Here is a 16,054-nt window from a genome sequence, read left to right as displayed (position 1 = left end):
AGCAGTGACAGTGGCAGCAGAGGAATGAGAGAGGTTCTGAGGTTGCTGGCAAAAGAAAGAGAGGGGGGTCTGCCTTTAGTGTGTGCATGTGTATGAATGGGACTCTGCCTTGGGGTGTATGTGTGTGAATGCATGGGTGCATGCCTGGGGGATGGGGAGGGAGTGGTGTGAAAATGAATGGGAGCCTGCCTGGGGGTCAGTGTGAGAATGACTGGGAGCTTGCCTGTGTGTGTGTGTTTGTGTGTATGTGAGGGAGCCAGTGAGTGTGAGAGCATGTGTGTATGAGAAAATCCAAGGGAGTAAGAGATTGTGTGTGTGTGTGGGGGGGGGGGGGGGGGGGGGGTTGGAGGGGGAGAGAGTGTCTTAGAGCCTGTCAGTGAGAGCGAGAGGTTATGGTGGATATAAGAGCATGAATGTGTATGTATGTGACAGTAAATGTGTGAGAGAGAATGGACATGTGAGTCTGTGTGAGAGAGAGAGGATAACCTCCTAATTCACGATAATATCAGGGTGACTGAAAATCAAGAGCTCCCAAAGAAATGGACAGCAGGGGCTTTTTAAAATCCTTATTAGTTTTAATTATTGGGTGTTATTTGATATATGTGCTGTTTTGAAATATTTTATTGGTGTTTGGGAAATTGTAAAAAATGTATATGATTTTAATTAATAGAAATTCTATTTATCAGTAGTTTTAAAATATTCCTTTATTATGGTGTTATAATAGTAACTGATACTTTATGTTTCTTGATTTTATTTGTTTTATGAGGAATGGTGGTTCTATTTTTCTATTGTTAATACACAGAGTCTGGCTTCTTGGGGTTTCCATTTCAGTTTTTGTCTAATTTGTGCTCCTTCATTTTGTATTCTGTATTTGGTGAGAGTCTGTCTCTGCTCTGTGTGTGACCGTGATGAGAGATTCTGCTAGCATGTAGTGTCTGTATAGGGATCTATAGCAATCGGGCTTGTTTTGTTTCCTCAGTAGGTGGTGTATTGGTATTCTAGGACCCAGTGTAATATTTACCCTTGCTTTTTCACAGGTAGGGTTTCACAGGTAGTGGTAGCTGTACCACGGTTGCTTGGGCCAAGTGGGGGCTATTAGTATTAGTTGAGCCGCATCCGCTATGCATCTTGTAATGAGCAGTATGGGTGGAAAGGCGTACATTAGGCTTTCTGTCCAAGGAATGAGAAAAGCATCCTGTGCAACCGTGCTCTGACTGGCCCATACTGAGCAGAAACGAGGAACTTGTGCGTTCATCTCTGTAGCAAAGAGGTCCATCGTCAGAACCCCCCACTGCGAATATTCCTTGAGTGACCATTTGTGAGGATGGAATATTCTGCTCAGTCTGTCCGCTCTGGTGTTGGCAACTCCCAGAAGGTAAGTTGCCTGCAAATGTATCGAATTTCTATGTGCTTGCTCGAAGATTGGCAGAGCTTCTCTGCAGAGGGACCATGAACCGGACCCTCCTTGCTTGTTTATGTAAAACATTGCTACTTGGTTATCTGTGTAGATCATTACTCTTCGGCTCCGCAGGTGATGTTGAAATGCTTGCAAGGCGTTCTGAATTGCCCTGAGTTCCAGTAAGTTTATCTTTAAGCTTTGTTCCGGTGTCGACCATAGTCCCTGTGTTTCGAAAAGGTCCAGATGTGCTCCCCAACCCTTGCAAGAAGCATCAGTTGTAAGCACTGCATTGTGTGGGAGAAGATTGAACAACGCTCCTGTTATGATATCGAGGTGTTAAGTGGATTCTCAGGGGCAACGGTGATGTTATCTCCTACGGGGAGGAGCCCCGTAGGGAGACTGATGCACCGGGCTAGACTCAATAGCTCAAACAGAAAGTTTCTTTCATTGTACAGCTAGGATGACCACCAGAGGTGGCAGTAGAGAGCAGGTTAGCTGGTAGCAGTCTGTAATCCTTGGCGAGGGAGACCCGTCCCACAATGGTGGTGTAAGGCCCCGATGCAGATGTAGCGAGGAGCTGATGAGAGACAGACTGGTAGAAGTTGTGCTCACTCTCTGTAACTGATAGATGGATTTCCAGCAGGTTGAAGAATGGAGCAGACACCAGGATAGACCCACAGGCCCTCGAGCGAGTACCTGTAAGAGGATAGGCACCTGTAAATAAGCAGAGGGCCCCCGAGGAGCGGGTAGCCAGGTTAGAGAACCCCGAAGGGTGAAGATAGCTTCTAGTGGATAAAAGCGGCAAAGTAGCTTCAGACCGGGGCATACCGATCCTTGCTAACTCGGCGAGAGTCAGCAAATGGGCAACCTTGAATATGCGGAAGCAGTGACATCGTTTGAGAGGGACGCCCCCAAGGTTCATGCCAACACTGCTACAAAGGTAGGGATGCGCGGGCGCCCTACGAGGCCTCTGGTCAAGATAGTCGAACGCCGCGCCAGAGCCGCTCCGGGGAAGCCAGAGGGTGCAGCAGAGAGACGCCACGGACGCCATACTCCAGAAGCTGGTGGAGAAAGCTGAGAGAAAGGTGAGGCCTGTCGGGCGAAGTCGTCTGAGCCTGATGGACGCAACAGCTCCTTTGGATAGTGTGGAGTCTATGAGCCACCAGTTTATATCCTTAGTCATTTCAGAAGTGAGCAGCAGGCGTTTTGTCAATGGTTGCGAGGGTTGTTTCCATTGACGCTTCAAGCCCCACTTTAGATGACGCATATTATTATTATTATTATTTAAGATTTTTATATACCGGCATTCGTGATACAATCACTTCATGCCGGTTTACATGAAACAAGGGGTGTACAATGAACAATTGAGTAACATTATTAGTGTGGAAGTAGGCAGTTACAAATAACAGGGGAAATAAAACTGGGAGAAGAGAAAAAAAGGATAGGCTAACATTAGATAACGATAAAGATATTTACATTAGCTATAGATATTTACATGAGGAAGGGGTAGAACTGGCTGTATGATGTATAGTTGATGGTATGAGAATTAGCTGGTGTCCGGGAATGCTTGTTTAAAATATGTAGTCTGGTGTTGGGCATTGTGAAAATGGCTTCCGCAATGTGACCCAAGACTGTCAAGATTTGTCGTGCTGCAGGCTTGCGTGTCTTTTTTAGAGAACGTAGGAGTCAACTCATCTCCTGTCTTCCGGCAGGAACGCTCTGTTGCATGTGGTATCCAATCGAGCTCCAATGAACTGTAGAATTTGAGTGGGGCGTAAGGTCGATTGATGATTGATCACAAGCCCCCAACCCGTCCAAACAATCGATTGCTTGTCGAAGATGCTCAATTAGTTTGTCCGGAGTCGAGGCTATCTTTCTGTACTCAAACATCTGCAATGGTTGTCATCATTTGTACTATTTATTTATTTAAAACTATTTTTAACCTGCACAGATCCAAGGTTCTCAGTGGGGTACAAATACATGCATAATAACGTCAATAAAACTAACTGGTTCAAAAACACTACATAAAAAACATCCCTGCAGAATTCCTGACTGACCCTGAAACAGCTTCAGAGCATCCTCCAAGACAAAACATTCTCATATCTGCTGCAGCCTCAAAGCAAAGATGAACTGTGCAAAAAGTGCTACATCTGCCTCATTAAAAACAAATCTGGTGGTATTCAATAGGGATTATCAGCATGACTACTTGTTTGGCTTAGTTAACTCAAATGCCTGTTCAAACATTTTTAAAGCTTTTTTTTAAAAGGTTTTGAAGCTGGTTATGGTACGCAAATATTCTGGCAGTGTATTCCAAAAAGGGACCAGCAACTGAAAAAGCTTTGTCGTGTGTGTCTGCCAAATGACCAGATCAAGGAGAGGATACCTCCAGTAGGCCGTGTTTAGCAAATCGTAGCTTATAAATACACAACATCATGCTGACCCAAGATGACGAGTAGTGACTCAGCTTTTGGATTAGAGATGCTAGTTTATTTTTAACCTGACACTTTCACTTTGTGCCCAATTAAACTGTGGAATTTGTTGCCAGATGATGTGAAAGACTGAAGAGGCATGAAATGGAGTGGAATACCAAACAGAAAATATTTTCCAATTTGTCATAGATACCATTGTGCAAGCTATTGGTTCTTAGCCAAGCTATGCGGCATGCTCCAATGGAGGCTTATGAGGAGCATGCCATAGTGTTGAACACTTCATAAATAGAATAAGATGGCGTATACACTCTTCAGCATCCAAGAGTTGCTAAGAGTATGCAGATCCACCTTTACCAGGTATAAGGAAAGGTTTTTATATGCAAAATATGTAAATATTACATTAGTACATCTCCTGTTATGGAAACTTCACAAGCCAAACTGCCATAGTTCCCTATACAGAAATTGCACCCTAGCAAAATACCTAACCTCGGTCACACATGCAGAAGATAGACAGGTCCTCATCAAATACAGAATAACAGTGTCCAAAAAGTATTAATAGAAACATGCAGGCAAAAACTGAACTGGAACTAGCAACAAGACAGACTCTGTATGCAGTGCAACAGTGGAAAAACAGAATAACCACCATTCTTCAGAAAACAAAAAATAAAATCAAGAAATATAAAACAATTAGTAAAATCATACTAATAAAAATAATTTTTTAAAGCTGATAGAGGATAACATCCAAGAATTTAAAAATCTGATTACAAATTTTTAAAACTTTCCCAAACAATAAATATTTTCAGCAAACACATCAAATAACACCCAATAATTAAAACTAATAAGAATAAAAACAAATTCCCCACTCTCCATATTTAGGAGTTTGTGATTTACAGTCTTGTATTAGTGGGTTGGGGGAGGGGATGCACAAACTCTTTCACCTATACTCGCTAGCTTACACAAACACATACATGCTCTGTCTCTCCCCCTCCCCCCCCCCCCCACACCCACACTCTCTCTCTCCCACCTATACACACACACACGTGCTTGCTCTCTCACATACACGTTTTCACTTGCTCTCACACGCTGGACAGCAGCAGCAGCTTCCTCCTTGGGCCTCTGCCTCTTCTTTGTCCCCTCTCCAATTTGTGGGGCAGACACTGCTCTTCTTTTCAGCCACGCAGTCCCAAACAAAACTGCTCCTGCTTCTTCAGATGGTGAGTGCCAGGTGCCCGGAGAAGCTGCTTCTCCTTTCCAACAATGTAGATGAATCATGCCCCTGCCAGTCGTGGTGATTGGGCCTGCTTCTTTCCACTGGCACAGGTCCATAAGATATCGCCTCTTCTTCAGGCCCAAACAGGGTGGGAAATAGGAAATGCAATTCCCGCTGTCCTGCGGTTTGTTCTGCTGCCTGAAGACCACATCTGAGTAGGGCTGGTGGAAGCACTAGGTAGCTGCCTAGTGCTTCCACTGACCCTGAGATGCTCTTGTATACATTTGCAGCAAAATTCCAGTGTGGTGTTTCCAGTATAAGACCAATGAATTGTGTAACTCCTATCTGTACTTTTTTATTATTATTTGAGGGAGAGATTCCAGGACTGTGGTTTCTAGTTGCACTTTCTAGACTAAATTGCTATTATCTACAAGGTGACGTTGCTTGAGGTTTTAAGTTCTCGAAAGCAGAAAGAGCACAGTTTATGAAACACCACTAAAAATAGAATAAAATAATTTCATAAGGTATATTCTATATGGATTACAACTTTGAAAGGATTGCTTTTTTCTTGAATTCCAGTTTAGTGTCCTACCCATCAAGGTATAGTAAATATGTTTCGAGAGATTAGTATAATTGTTGCTTTGAAATAACAGTACTGATTGTATAAAGTTTAAGCTGGCTTGTTCCTTGCCTTTTATTTCTCTGGACCTTCTTGCTGGATGCCCCTTTTTTTCCTGGGAATATTCTTAACATTTTTCATTATTTATTATTTTTTAAATAAAGGGGTGCACCTTTTATCACAATCAAACCTTATAGGTTTAAAATATTCACTCTTGAGGTTGGTCTTATGCCATTTTGAGTTGGTTAATAGGATGCATGGGAGTGGTTCCAGCTAGGATTCAGACAAGGGGAGTTCATCACAGCCCCCCTTTCAATTAAAATTTTTTGAGATTCAGAAATCAGACTCTGTTAATTCAACCCAAGAATGAAATTACAGAAAGAAAAAGTAGAATATTTGTGATAATTTTCTCTGAATTATAGAATGCAACACACAAAAAAACTGGCAACTTTTTAACAGGAGGCTTTTAATCATCTGTTTTGCTAGAGCCTAAACATTCATTGTCTTCATTGGGGTTGGGTGACAAGACCTTCCATATTATAAATGTTCCATAGTTCAGCAAAACATCAAGAAGCGGTCCTCAGCTTATCTATGATTTTAGCCAATTGACCTTGCTGACTGGTGCTTTATTTATTTATTTATTTATTTATTTATTTATTTATTTATGGTTTTTATATACCGGGAGTTCCTGTATACAATACATGTCACTCCGGTTCACAGGTAACAGTAATAACTACCGCCGGCTGGCAGTTTACATGGAACAAATCTTGGAACAAATCAAACAATTGGTCTATAATAAAGAAGAAAACAAACTGAGCTCAACTTTAAACATATAAATAAGGCAAATAATAATAATAAATAAATAAGGTAGAGAACAATACAATTCTTAGCTCTCTGGAAATGCTTGCAGGAAGAGCCAAGTCTTGAGTTTCGCCTTAAAAGTAGTATGGCACGGCTCAAGGCGGAGGTCTGGTGGTAGAGAATTCCAGAGAGACGGACCCGCAGTGGATAGAGCGCGTTTTCTCAGGGAGGATTTTGCGGGCTGCGTAATCAGTTTGTTTTGGTATGCACTTCTAGTCGGCTTATCCGAAGTATGTAGTTGCAGCTTGAAGGTTAAGGAATTTACCATTCCTAAAGCTTGAAGCTTTAGGAATGGTAACTTCCACATTAAATGTAGAAATGATTTGGTTTGGTGCCTCTTGTACAGGTCATGAGATGTCTTCTAGCTGTCTCCTCTTAAATGTTATATTTTTAGCTTGTAATCAAAGTTCTTTTGTAAATTGTGACTTTTGTAGTATTTAATGTTACAATTTACCAGCAACTTACAAATTTAAGTTCTAAGAGATGTGGAATCTTAGACGTTTTAATTAAACTTGTCCATTTTTCTGATTTCAGAGTTATTCTTGATTTGTATTTCAGGACATAATTTGGCAAGATGAACACTCGTCCCCTTTCTCCTGGGAAACTAGGGTAAGTCTATATAATTTTCTATGTATGTGTTTAGCATAAAAAGCTATCTGCCTGAAAATATAAAGGAGTCCCTTCCATTTTTGTTATGTAATATGTAGACAGACAGACTCAGGTTTATGCTCCCCTGCCAGCAGATGGAGACGGAGCAAGCTGACATCACAGTAGATATAGTCCTGTAGTGATCCCAGCCTGCCAGTATTCTCCGTCTCCAGCAGATAGATGTGCATCTCCCTATGGGATTGCTTCAAGTTTTTTGGAAGGAGAAATTTGAAATCTAAATGAAGGAAACTAAAGCCACGCTTTCCTATGGTGATAACTAAAGGTCCCTCCCTCAGTTGAGAAATCCTGAGGTGATTTCCGTGGTCCCTCAGAGGTGTGCCTTGATCCAGTAGCTGGTTTTGCCAGTGTGGACTTAGCTGCTTGAGCGGCTGAAAGGCAGCAGGCGGTGATGGTAATTGCTACCCCCCCCAAGCCAGAGACCGTCTTTGTGCTCAGCCAGGTAAGGCTCCAGTAAGTTAAAAAAAAAAAGGAAGAAGATATATATATATATATATATATTTATTAGTGGGAGGTTTTACTGTACAGGGCTTCTTTCTCCTGCCTGGTATCCGAGCTCAGCATGCCATTCCAAAGTACATCCCGTTCTGTGGGAGGTCAAGGGATGAGGGCAGCCTGGCTGGTTGTGCAGCCTCTGTAGGCTAGACCCCGCTCTGAGGCTTTTCGCAGTGTTCAGTGTGGTAGGTCACAACGGCATTTTGTGCTCTTTTGGAGGTTGCCCTCTACTACTGCTGTGTTGGGTTGTGCGCCCAGTTTTTGGATGCACAGTAGAATTTTGAGAGCTCATGTTAAGCGCCTCTGTGGCCGCGCACTTCCATAAGAACATAAGAAAATGCCATACTGGGTCAGACCAAGGATTCATCAAGCCCAGCATCCTGTTTCCAACAGTGGCCAATCCAGGCCATAAGAACCTGGCAAGTACCCAAAAACTAAGTCTATTCCATGTAACCATTGCTAATGGCAGTGGCTATTCTCTAAGTGAACTTAATAGCAGGTAATGGACTTCTCCTCCAAGAACTTATCCAATCCTTTTTTAAACACAGCTATACTAACTGCACGAACCACATTCTCTGGCAACAAATTCCAGAGTTTAATTGTGCGTTGAGTAAAAAAGAACTTTCTCCGATTAGTTTTAAATGTGCCCCATGCTAACTTCATGGAGTGTCCCCTAGTCTTTCTACTATCCGAAAGAGTAAATAACCGATTCACATCTACCCGTTCTAGACCTCTCATGATTTTAAACACCTCTATCATATCCCCCCTCAGTCGTCTCTTCTCCAAGCTGAAAAGTCCTAACCTCTTCAGTCTTTCCTCATAGGGGACTTGTTCCATTCCCCTTATCATTTTGGTAGCCCTTCTCTGTACCTTCTCCATCGCAATTATATCTTTTTTGAGATGCGGCGACCAGAACTGTACACAGTATTCAAGGTGCAGTCTCACCATGGAGCGATACAGAGGCATTATGACATTTTCCGTTTTATTCATCATTCCTTTTCTAATAATTCCCAACATTCTGTTTGCTTTTTTGACTGCCGCAGCACACTGAACCGACAATTTCAATGTGTTATCCACTATGACACCTAGATCTCTTTCTTGGGTTGTAGCACCTAATATGGAACCCAACATCGTGTAATTATAGCATGGGTTATTTTTCCCTATATGCATCACCTTGCACTTATCCACATTAAATTTCATCTGCCATTTGGATGCCCAATTTTCCAGTACAAGGTCTTCCTGCAATTTATCATAATCTGCTTGTGATTTAACTACTCTGAACAATTTTGTGTCATCTGCAAATTTGATTATCTCACTCGTCGTATTTCTTTCCAGATCATTTATAAATATATTGAAAAGTAAGGGTCCCAATACAGATCCCTGAGGCACTCCACTGTCCACTCCCTTCCACTGAGAAAATTGCCCATTTAATCCTACTCTCTGTTTCCTGTCTTTTAGCCAGTTTTCAATCCACGAAAGGACATCGCCACCTATCCCATGACTTTTTACTTTTCCTAGAAGCCTCTCATGAGGAACTTTGTCAAACGCCTTCTGAAAATCCAAGTATACTACATCTACCAGTTTACCTTTATCCACATGTTTATTAACTCCTTCAAAAAAGTGAAGCAGATTTGTGAGGCAAGACTTGCCCTGGGTAAAGCCATGCTGACTTTGTTCCATTAAACCATGTCTTTCTATATGTTCTGTGATTTTGATGTTTAGAACACTTTCCACTATTTTTCCTGGCACTGAAGTCAGGCTAACCGGTCTGTAGTTTCCCGGATCGCCCCTGGAGCCCTTTTTAAATATTGGGGTTACATTTGCTATCCTCCAGTCTTCAGGTACAATGGATGATTTTAATGATAAGTTACAAATTTTTACTAATAGGTCTGAAATTTCATTTTTTAGTTCCTTCAGAACTCTGGGGTGTATACCATCCGGTCCAGGTGATTTACTACTCTTCAGTTTGTCAATCAGGCCTACCACATCTTCTAGGTTCACCATGATTTGATTCAGTCCATCTGAATCATTACCCATGAAAACCTTCTCCATTACGGGTACCTCCCCAACATCCTCTTCAGTAAACACCGAAGCAAAGAAATCATTTAATCTTTCCGCGATGGCCTTATCTTCTCTAAGTGCCCCTTTAACCCCTCGATCATCTAACGTTTTTGGCTAAGCCTGGTTCTCCCAGCCGGATGCGGTCTGGTTGAAGACATCTCAGGTAGGGCGCTTGATCTTCGCCCTCCCTAACTGTTCCTCAGCAGGGAAAGGTGGATCAGTAAGTTTCTCGCAGGACAAGAAGGATGGTAATCCTCACATATGGGTGACATCATCAGGATGGAGCCCAATCACAGAACACTTTTGTCAAAGTTTCTAGAACTTTGACTGGCACCTACTGGGCATGCCCAGCAATGCACTGACCCTGCATTCAGCAGGGGTCCCCCTTCAGTCTTCTTTTTTCCGTGCAGCAGTTGCCACGCGGGTTAAGGAGCTCTCTGAGATTTCTGACAGGAATTTTCCTCACAGAACATTTCAAAATTTTTCAAAAACTTCTACCTCATAGGGGTCCCCCTATCAATATCTATACTCCGCGGTGAAAGGTAAACTTTTATCCTTGTTGCGGTCGATTCCCGTCGAGTTTTCCCTTCGGGGCCTACCGGCCATCGACCGCACCGCTGCTAAATTGTTGTCAGAGCCATGGCGTCGGGTTTTCGTCGGTGGCCAGACTGTACTCTGACAGTGTCCATCACTGACCCACATGGGGTCTGTGTTATGTGCTTGGGGTCCGACCACAATGTCCTAACTTGCACCAAATGTGCCCAAATGACACCGAAAGGTCGTAAGGCTCGATTAGAGAAAATGGACTTTCTTTTTCAGTTAAAAACTCCAACTCCATCGACAGCTTCGACGTTGTCCGAGCCGGTGCCATCGACCTCTTGCCAGCACCGGGACACCGCTGCTGTTCGACTGGCGTCGACAATTCCAAAAGTGTCAATAGCCTCCTTGCCTCCATAGGAAAAGGACAGAGGAGAACATTGTGAAAAGTGTCGACACCGGCATCGGAAGGCTCAGTCCGTCGATCCAGGCAAGTCCTCGACATCGATAGAGCCACCGACAAAGAATCCCCGTCCAGAAAAGGCCCCATCCTCTTCTGTGAGCGGGTCACCGAGGTGTTCCCCCACCTTCAGTGGTGATGGGATCCGGTATTCCACCTTCACCAGTGGACCCTCCAGCTACACCCATGTTCAGTTCCACCTGTGAACCACAAGACAGATGCCACCTATCTGGTACAGTCAGCTCCTGGTTTCCAGAAGTCTCAGTTGAATCATTCTGTGGTTGTTGAGTCAGCCCAGAAGAAGGCACAATGTTCAAAACCTCATTCTTCTATACCTCTAGGGAAAGAACAAAAATCCCTGGATGCTTTTGGTAGGCGTGTCTTCCATGGCTCTATGCTTATATCTCGTATAGCCTCTTATCAGTTATACATGACCCAGTATAACAGAGACCTCTTTAAAAGGATCCAGGACTTCTCTGATTCACTACCAGAGCAACTTCAGACTCAACCATACTCTAGCTCAGAAAGGTCTGGATGCTGGAAAACACGAGGTCCGCGCTGCTTATGAGATCTTCGACACTGCTTCTAGAGTGTCTGCAGCGGGGATAAGTGCACGAAGATGGGCCTGGCTCAAATCCTCGGACTTAAGACCAGAAGTCCAAGACAGGTTAGCAGATCTACCCTGTGTAGGAGATAATCTCTTCGGGGAAAAGATCCGAGAGACGGTGGCGCAGTTGAAGGACCACCATGAAACGCTGCGCCAGCTTTCTTCTGTGCCGTCTAAGTTCCCTTCCGCGCCTAAGAGAACTTTCAGACGAGACTTTACGTGGCCAACCTACAAGCCAAGGAAATTTTATCCTCCGGCTTCTAGAGGACGCCCTTCCAGACCTTACCAAAAAGGTTGGTCCAGGCAGACTCGACCTCAAAAGTCTCAGCCAGCTTCTCAGCCTGGACCAGCATCAGGGTTTTTACTCCTTCCTAGAGAGTGTAAGCCAACCTCCTCCTCTTCCATCCATACAGTCGGAAGTCGACTCTGCCACTTTAACAGCGCTTGGCACACAGTCACCACAGACCAGTGGGTACTTGCAGTAGTCACCCAAGGTTACCACCTAAATTTCCTGACTGTTCCAATGGACTCTCCACCTCGGCCGATGTGGGGGAAGTCCGTCCACTCCTCCTGCTCGAGTAAGGGAGTCTTATCCCTCCTCCTATCCCGAGCAATAGAACCGGTACCCCTTTCCCAGCAGGGGCAGGGATTTTATTCCCGGTATTTTCTAATACCAAAAATGTCAAGTGGCGTACGCCCGATACTGGACCTCCGTGCACTAAACAAATTTCTGCACAGAGAAAAATTCAAGATGGTAAACTTGGGCTCTCTACTTTCTTTTCTGCAAAGAGGAGATTGGCTATGCTCTCTAGATCTTCAGGACGCATACACACACATGTCAATCACACCATCTCATCGCAAATTCCTACGATTCCTGGTCAGCCCTCATCATTTTCAGTACCGTGTACTACCATTCGGCCTGGCGTCTGCTCCACGAGTATTCACCATGTGTCTGGTGGTCGCGGCCTTCCTCAGGAATCAGGGTGTCCATGTCTACCCTTATCTCAACGATTGGTTGATAAGGGCTCCGACTCAGCAGGGTGCGCTAACCTCCCTGCATCTCACTATCAACACCCTGATCTCCTTAGGGTTTCTAATCAACTATCCCAAACCCTGTCCTTTATAGGGGCCGACCTAGACACTATACAGGTGAAAGCCTTCCTTCCCCAGGATCGTGCTTTCACCATTACATCTCTGGCACATCAACTACAGTCTCGAGTATCTTCAACTGCTCGTCACTTCCTCATACTGTTGGATCACTTGGTGCATGTCACTCCAATGGCTCGCCTAGCCATGAGTGATGCAGTGGACCCTAAAATGCCAGTAAATTCAAGCTTGTCAGCCAGTGTCCAGGTTACCAAACAGCTCCGTCTGTCACTAGTGTGGTGGATGCAGCACTCCAATCTCATTCAAGGCCTTCCATTTCAGGCTCCAGCTCCTCAAATCACCTTAACAGATGCATCCAACCTTGGGTGGGGAGCACATGTAGGCGCCCTGCAGACTCAGGGAACCTGGTCTCCAGAGGAAGCCAAACCCAAATAAATTTCCTGGAGCTACAGCCAATCAGATGCGCCCTCAAGGCCTTTCAGGATTGCCTGTCAAACAAAGCCATCCTGATTCAAACCAACAATCAGGGTGTTTGTGTATGTGTGAGGGAGGGTGCCTCTATGTGTATGAGGGTGTGGTTTGTGTATGAGATTTGGCCACTACTGGTCTATATATTTATTAAGTACCACTTAAAGTTTTCAGACGTCTGGCATTCTCATACAGACATTTTAAAGAAGTTTATTTGTATGCCTTTATTTGTATTCATAACCCACTTATTAGCAGATGATACAGGCAGTTTGGAATCATATGCGTGTTTTTTATTTAAATCCATCTGGGCTACTTAACCATTACCACAGCCTCTCTGTTGGAATGTTGTAACTTCCCTGTTTTGCCAGTATCCTTTGAAGATACCTCCTTCTGTACCATGTGCTCCTAAGTGACTATCTGCTTCCCCCCATGATCTAGTTTAAAAGCTGTATTATCTCCAGTAGCAAAGTTCTACCCTGGTTAACGTGGAGCCCATCCCATCAGTCAGGCTCCCCCTTTCCCAGAATGTTCTCCAGTTCCTAACAAAACAAAAGCCCTCTTCTCTGCACTATCATCTCATACATGCATTGACATTCTGGTGTTCAGTCTATCTCTGGGAGTACATTTCTAAGAATGCAACCTTGCAGTTTCTAGATTTCATTTTCCTATCTAAAAACCTAAATTTAGCCTCCGGCACTTCCCTCCTGCACCTTCCTATGTCATTGGTATCCACATTTTCCATGACAGCCAGCTCCTTCTCCGCACACTTTAATACTAATGTCTAGCTGGAGTATGACATCTGCTATCTTCATGCTCACCAGCTAACTACATTTCCAATGATTGAATCACCAAGTGCAACAGCAACCCTAGCTCTTTTTCCTCTCAGGCACATGCCAGTCTCTGTGTGAAAGTATACCTCATCACCTAGAGGGTAGGTTGTAGCTGCAGAATCACTTCCTTCCACATAGGTGACCCTGCTTCTCCAAAGCAGCACAAGGGATGCCAAACAAGTTGAGAATTCCGTACTATGTTCCAAAAGGTCTCCTCTATATAACTCTCTTAGTTCCTCCAGGTCTGCCCCTGTGGCCTCCAAAGATTAGACATGTTTTCTGAGAGCTAGGTGTGCACACATACAATCTCTCACCAACAAGTAGATAATAATACCTATGGCATCTTTTGCAAAAAATTGGATAGCCCCCATCTCTCTGTTGGACGTCTGCATCTTAATGAGGATGATATTCAGCACTATTTAGCCAGATAAGAATGACTTATCCAAGCTACATTCAGCGGTCACCACTTAGCTGGATAAGTCACATTGTTGCTTGAGGATGAAATCAAAGCATCTAATATAGGATTTACAAGCGGTTTTTTACAAGTTTCTGGAGGAAAAGTCCACAAACAATTATTAGCTAAGTGGACTTGTGGGAAACCCATCGCATATACCTGGGAATGAGGAAAAGGAATCTGATCTACTCTTTGGGATATGTTGGGTACTACTAATGACCCAGAGTTTGAACTAGAAATACAGATTTTCTGGCAATCCCCCACTCAAAGCTTGTAGTTTGCATCAAGTTTAAAATAAATATAAGCAAAAATTGTGATTTTCATGTGTTGATATTCGCAATTTGCCTAACTGGGATTCATCATGTGACCATTTCTGGGTTCTAGCCCAGGGACAGAGGACCACTGCACTGCAGGAGCAGATGCTACAGAGCAGAGCTATAAATCAAGTGACTGAGCAGCCAGAGAAGCCTTTAATTAAATGCTGCATAGGCAATGACATGCGAAGAATTCACAAGGATAACCGGTTATTCTCTTTCGTGTATTATGTATTTATATGTAATGCTTCCAATACTGGAATAAGGAAATGTGGTAACTTCCTGAGATTGCGTAACTGTTCTAAGATTGGCAGAAACCTTAAATTATGTTCCTATTCTCAATCTCTACAATACTGGTTGAGACATATTTAAAGCTTGCATTGGATTAACAATAAAACAGGGAGTGAAGGTTGTTTCGTTCTCTATTTTTAAAGTCTGGGCAGTTGAAGCCATTTAATTTGAGGAGTTTATTATATTCAGAGTTGCTTTGTATCATACCATTCATAACGCAATACCAAATGCTTTTCATTATACAGGCCAGCTGCTATTGTAATACTTCCTGTCTGAAGTTATCAGAAAGGAAGCAGTGCAACAATTGTCTATCTATTAAAAATACTATTGGAACTCATTTATTTAAATAAAATGTTTAAAGACATATTCTTTCCTAGCAGCAAACTGTACATAAAAACACACAGCGTAAATTTAGCACATAGTAACACACAAAAGTATGTGAAACTTGTGACCAGTAATGCAGTGGTCAAGACTGCAACCCTGGATACTATCCAGTTGGCCACCTCTCTTAAACTTTCATCCTAGCCCCTTAACCTGGTACTTAGATTGCTACCTGGGAGCACAAAGGCTGGTAGGTCAAATCCTGGGAAAAAAATACAAAAGGTCAGTACTAATTAAGAATTAACCAGATGTGGCTGCATTGACCAATGCGACCTTATCTGCCTGCATCTCTGTTACATTCCACTCCCTAGCACAGGCAGTACTTTCAGGCAAAATTTGTTACTTAACTGATGTGTGGAGCAACATGAGAAATGTCTGCTTAATGAACACCTGATCAGAATAATGTTTCAATAGGGGAACAGTATCTTTTATGTGAACATATTACTGTTAATATAATGCTTATATTTATAGCTTTACTGGATATACGAAACACTGTTAAATGATGATACAATGGTCTCTCTAGGTAGAAGTATTTGCAGAAGCAATGGGAGGGTGCAAATTAGGTATGGAGAGGGGCAAGCCAAAGTAACATTTCCACATGTCATACATATCACCACGGAATGATTCCCTGCACTGCGGTGCATTTTCCGTGCCATTACTGTACATGTTGCCAGGTCCACAATAAGGAATTTTGTAGCACAGGACAAGCTGTCAATTTGATGGCCTCCATCATTATCCCTATAAACTGTAAGGTAAATATAAATATGTAGGCAGCTTCGGTCAGGAGCATGAAGTACAATAAGCATGTAACATCCATCCTGTTAAGCACTGTACAAATTTCTACATCAAAACAATACATAAAATA

The 16,054-nt window shown here is 43.2% G+C and overlaps 1 protein-coding gene across 1 annotated transcript in view; it reads left to right on the top strand.

The window, feature by feature from the left end:
• The window catches only part of C3H1orf198 (chromosome 3 C1orf198 homolog), a 34,406-nt gene that overhangs the window by 3,805 nt on the left and 14,547 nt on the right, over positions 1-16,054 (top strand). The window contains exon 2 of the mRNA XM_029594192.1: positions 7,077-7,127. Coding sequence (XP_029450052.1) covers positions 7,077-7,127 — 51 coding nt within the window. The remainder of the gene's footprint in view (positions 1-7,076; positions 7,128-16,054) is intronic.

Source organism: Rhinatrema bivittatum, chromosome 3, assembly GCF_901001135.1.
Source record: "Rhinatrema bivittatum chromosome 3, aRhiBiv1.1, whole genome shotgun sequence".
Taxonomy (NCBI): domain Eukaryota; kingdom Metazoa; phylum Chordata; class Amphibia; order Gymnophiona; family Rhinatrematidae; genus Rhinatrema; species Rhinatrema bivittatum.
Note: the sequence above shows the minus strand (reverse complement) of the source record. Positions and strands in the feature narration are given on the sequence as shown.